Source organism: Panthera tigris, chromosome A2 (genome assembly GCF_018350195.1).
Source record: "Panthera tigris isolate Pti1 chromosome A2, P.tigris_Pti1_mat1.1, whole genome shotgun sequence".
Taxonomy (NCBI): Eukaryota; Metazoa; Chordata; class Mammalia; order Carnivora; family Felidae; genus Panthera; species Panthera tigris.
In genome coordinates this window covers 109,666,212-109,670,991 of record NC_056661.1, presented here as the reverse complement: position 1 = coordinate 109,670,991, position 4,780 = coordinate 109,666,212, and the positions used below count along the sequence as shown (strand labels likewise).

Below are 4,780 nucleotides of genomic sequence, written 5' to 3'. Positions count from 1 at the left end.
CTACCAATGTAAAGCTCTGTGGGAAATTTTCTCAAAGTATTGTGGATGGTTATTATGAACAAAATAAATGAGGTAAGGTAATGTTACAATAATGATCTGGAACTGTGAGTCAAATGAGTAAGATTAAAGGCATAAAGAAACTCTTCCTAATAAACAAGCAGATAACTGCTGGAAAGAAAAATATGTTCCTTGTTTGAAATTAACTGCCAAACATTCTCAACCTACACAAAGCTGTCATAAAGGACATCTAAATCTGTCCTTGTTTGTAACATGTGTTGTGACAAGATTTGACAGTTTATCAAAGAACTATAATTGCCACCTAAACATCTAGCATTTTGTCAACTGCAAGTATGTTTAGTGAAAGCATTTATTTTACTTAAAATACAACAACTGTTTTTCTCCACTTTCTAAAAGAATTGACTGAATTTCTTTTCTCCTTAGCTGATCAAGCTGCATCAAGGCTCTCTCTTTGAATTATTTATGTTGGAATTGCAAAGGGTAAAAAATAATCAGTAAAGCAAGAAACTATCACCAAGGTGTCATATATATATATATATATATATATATATATATATATATATATTCTGGGTATTGACTCAAAAGACCTTCAAAATATAGCAGTTCTCAAAGATCTGTAGAGATGACATTTAAATATGCTTACCTTGGAAAGGAGAAAGATAGACATTTTCTCTATACCACGATTTATTTATCTAGAGTAATTTATTAAGATATGATGTCTTAAATACAGAAAATATGTTCTTCAATAGGCATCATTCCTACCTGTAACTTTTGTTCGGAACAGCCAATGATAAGATAGATGTCTTTCTCAACCCACAAAGACCAAAGTAAAGAGGAACTAAATCCCCTTGCAATAGATTCATGTAACAGAAATGTCAGCGTAACAGAGATATTTCCATGACACTACCAATCGTTCATTTGTTTCAGGAAATAATTTTTAAAAGGATTATTCGGTCTCAGATATGGAAGGTTGTTCCTTACTGTAGTTGTTTGATAATAAAAAAAGTAACATTTTTATGTAAAAGTTTCTGCCCGACTTTTACATTTTTCCTTCATTCTTATAAACCTCAAAGAAAAATGATAGACTGAGAAAAATGCTATTTGGAAATTCAGGAATCCCACATTCTAGTCCACACTCTGCCTCTAATTAGCTTTTAGATCCCAAACCAGTTGCTTCATTTCTCTGGGCCTCAGTTCCCTGTCTGTGAATCGGGATGTTGGACTGGGTGGTCTGGAAGGCTATCTCCACCTTTAACATTTTATGATTTTAGACAAATCCCTGGAACTATAAGGTGTTGCAACAGCCAGAGCTTGGAGCAAAAAATAGCAGCAAGACAAAAATTTCTTCTACTTAACACCTCAAGGCAATGCAACCAACTATGTGTTTTTAATGTTTACATTAGCATTCAGTCCTATTTAGGTAATAATAAGTCTATTTAAAAATCTGTTTTGTTTTTCTTTAAAAAGTGAAAAATGTGTGACACATTGAGAACACTGAGAGAAAAATCATTTTAATTGAAGCTGCAAGTACTTTTTAGTGCAGCTAAATTAAGCCACAGAATTTTCTTTAGAAATCACTGTATGTAGTCAGGCTGAGGATGAGAATTATATAGTATAGATGGGTCTGCTGATTTTATGATAGGAAGGAACATGAATGGAGGGTTGTAGGCAGAAATGAGCTGGCAGGCACTATCAACCATGAAGAGTCTGAATTGAGGAGAAAAGCTTGACGATGTTGAGAAGAGAGGTGATTGGATCAGCAGCAGGACATTTTGATTTAGGCTTTTTGACATAGCTGTTTATATGGTTTTATATTAATAGCACATTTAATATAACTACACTTTTTTTTTCTAGCAAAGTGATGTGTTTCATAGACATTGTCAAATCTTACCCATTTCTGTTGCCTATTCCAGTCCTTACCCGATTCATGAACCCCACTCAGTGGGAGAGCTCACAAGTAGGGTGAGAAAATATATTCAACAGATTATTTATCAATTTCAAACTATGAAAAAATGGTTATTTATATTTAGGCTAGATCAAAATATTGCAGAACCAAAAGTCAGACACACAATTAGCAGGATAAAAATGTATGATCTATATCTGATGCCTCCATTATTTTTATGATACAATTTGTTCTTGAAATTTCTGGTATCTGTGGTCCCTTCCATTTCTTTCCCCATTACTCCAACTCCTAATGCATTTTGGAAGCTGTGTACTTAAAATTTGCTAACACTTAATCATCACATATATTTTATTAGTCTTTTTTTAATTATAAAAGTAATAAAAGTTCAAATACTACACTAATAAATGGCAATAAAATGTGACAGTCCTTCTTCATCCCAAACTGCCACCAACCTACACCCCTCTCTAGAGATAATCATCATAAAAAGGACCTCCATAATGACTTGATGCTTTAACTATTTCTTAATTCTAAATACATAAATTTCATGTATTGTGTACCTTTTTGACTGGGTTTTTTACATTTAGAAATATCTTGGGAATATTTCCATATGACTGCACATAAGTCAGTTTCTTTAATGTCTGCTTATGTTTGTATAATACATTATATGATACTTTACCTATTGATGGACACTTGTTAGTTTCCAGATTTTGTTTTTACGAGTAACTCTAGAGAGATATGCTATTTGTCATTCACCATCTTATATTCTATAAATGGTACAATACCTGACACACAATACCTCATGAAATATTAACTGAATGAATTAACACAGTGACAAATAAAATTATCAATATATTTTGGGGTTGTCTATGAATATTTCTATTGAGTAGATTCCTAGAAGGAGATACATTGAGTCAAAGGTTTTATGAAACAAAACTTCCCTTGCAAAATTTCACACTTATACATTCTATTACAACAGAGGAGTTTATCTATCTTATAATTTTGGCCCACCTAATGTGTGAAAATTAGCATTTTCCTGATTACTAGCATTTTTTCATATGTTTATTATCTTTTTTCCCCTGTAAATTGCCTATTCATACCATTTCCAAATGTTTTTGGTCTTTTTCCTCACTCCATTGGAAGCACATTGTTAGACATTTTCTCCAGTCTGTAACTTTCCTTTTAAACGTATACATCCTTTACCTTACAGAAACTTTATATTTTTAGGCATTAAATTTCACACCCCTAGGAAACTACTAAAGGCACTAACAGAAGAAAAACTTCCATGAACTGAAGAAAGACTTGATTTTTTTAGTTTAAAAGTGCAAAGTGGATGCCAAGCAGGAATTTTTTTCCCAAAGACTCAAGATCAACATAGACCAGCTCGCGCCCACCGTCTGAACCGGGCGGGTAACTGCCCTGTAACAACGGAAAGTCCTTTGTTAGTCTGTGGTCTGACTTCGGTTGCAATCTTGACAGCAGCAGTGATCGCTGGACGAAGAGTAAGTACCTCGAGTGATTGGGCAAAATGGCAAATATCAAAATCTTCGGGGGCAGCTCCCATCAGGACCTATCCCAGAAAATTGCCTACCGCCTGGGCCTGGAGCTAGGCAAGGTGGTGACCAAGAAATTCAGCAACCAGGAGACCTGCGTGGAAATTGGCGAGAGTGTGCAAGGAGAGGATGTCTACATAGTGCAGAGTAGTTGTGGCGAAATCAATGACAGTCTAATGGAGCTTTTGATCATGATCGATGCCTGCAAGATTGCTTCAGCCAGCCGGGTTACTGCGGTCATCCCATGCTTCCCTTATGCCCGGCAGGATAAGAAGGATAAGAGCCGGGCCCCAATATCCGCCAAACTTGTTGCAAATATGCTGTCTGTAGCAGGTGCAGATCATATCATCACCATGGACTTACATGCTTCTCAAATTCAGGGGTTTTTTGATATCCCCGTAGACAATCTCTATGCGGAGCCAGCTATCCTGAAATGGATAAGGGAGAATATCTCTGAGTGGAGGAACTGCACTGTTGTCTCACCAGACGCTGGTGGAGCTAAGAGAGCGACCTCCATTGCACACAGGTTGCATGTGGCCTTTGCCTTGATTCACAAAGAACGGAAGAAGGCCAATGAAGTGGACCGTATGGTGCTAGTGGGGGATGTGAAGGATCGTGTGGCCATCCTTGTGGATGACATGGCTGATACTTGTGGTACAATCTGTCATGCAGCTGACAAACTTCTCTCCGCTGGAGCCGCCAGAGTTTACGCGATCTTGACTCACGGAATCTTTTCTGGCCCGGCCCTTGCTCGCATCAACAGTGCGTGCTTTGAAGCGGTGGTCGTCACCAATACCATACCTCAGGAGGATAAGATGAAACATTGCTCCAAGATACAGGCGATCGACATCTCCATGATCCTTGCGGAAGCCATCAAGAGAACTCACAATGGAGAATCTGTTTCTTACCTATTCAGCCATGTCCCTTTGTAATAGAATAACTTTAGGTTATTCTATTTTAAAATAAGATAAAATAGAAATAAAAATATGCCTTGCCCCTTGTTCTTTCTTGGTATTTGATGAAAAGTTCAGTAGAAGACCCAGCTGGCTCTGCCGCTACTTTTCGAATCTCACCTCAGGTATATTAGAGTTTATTTTATTTTATTTTTAAATTTTTAATGTTTTATTTTTGAGAGGTTGAGAGAGAGAGAGACAGAGACAGAGCGCAAGTGGGGGAGTTGCAGAGAGAGACGAAGACACAGAATCCTAAGCAGACTCCAGGCTCTGAGCTGTCAGCACAGAGCCAGATGTGGGGCTCGAACTCACCAATCCTGAGATCCTGACCTGAGTGAAGTCCCACACTTAAGTGA

General features: G+C 37.2%; 1 protein-coding gene across 1 annotated transcript; it reads left to right on the top strand.

The window, feature by feature from the left end:
* Positions 1–3,313: 3,313 nt before the first annotated feature.
* Positions 3,314–4,472, top strand: PRPS1L1 (phosphoribosyl pyrophosphate synthetase 1 like 1). Its single transcript, XM_015540637.2, has one exon. The coding sequence runs from the start codon at positions 3,447–3,449 to the stop codon at positions 4,401–4,403; it is 957 nt and encodes a 318-aa protein (XP_015396123.2). The 5' UTR covers positions 3,314–3,446; the 3' UTR covers positions 4,404–4,472.
* Positions 4,473–4,780: the final 308 nt, after the last annotated feature.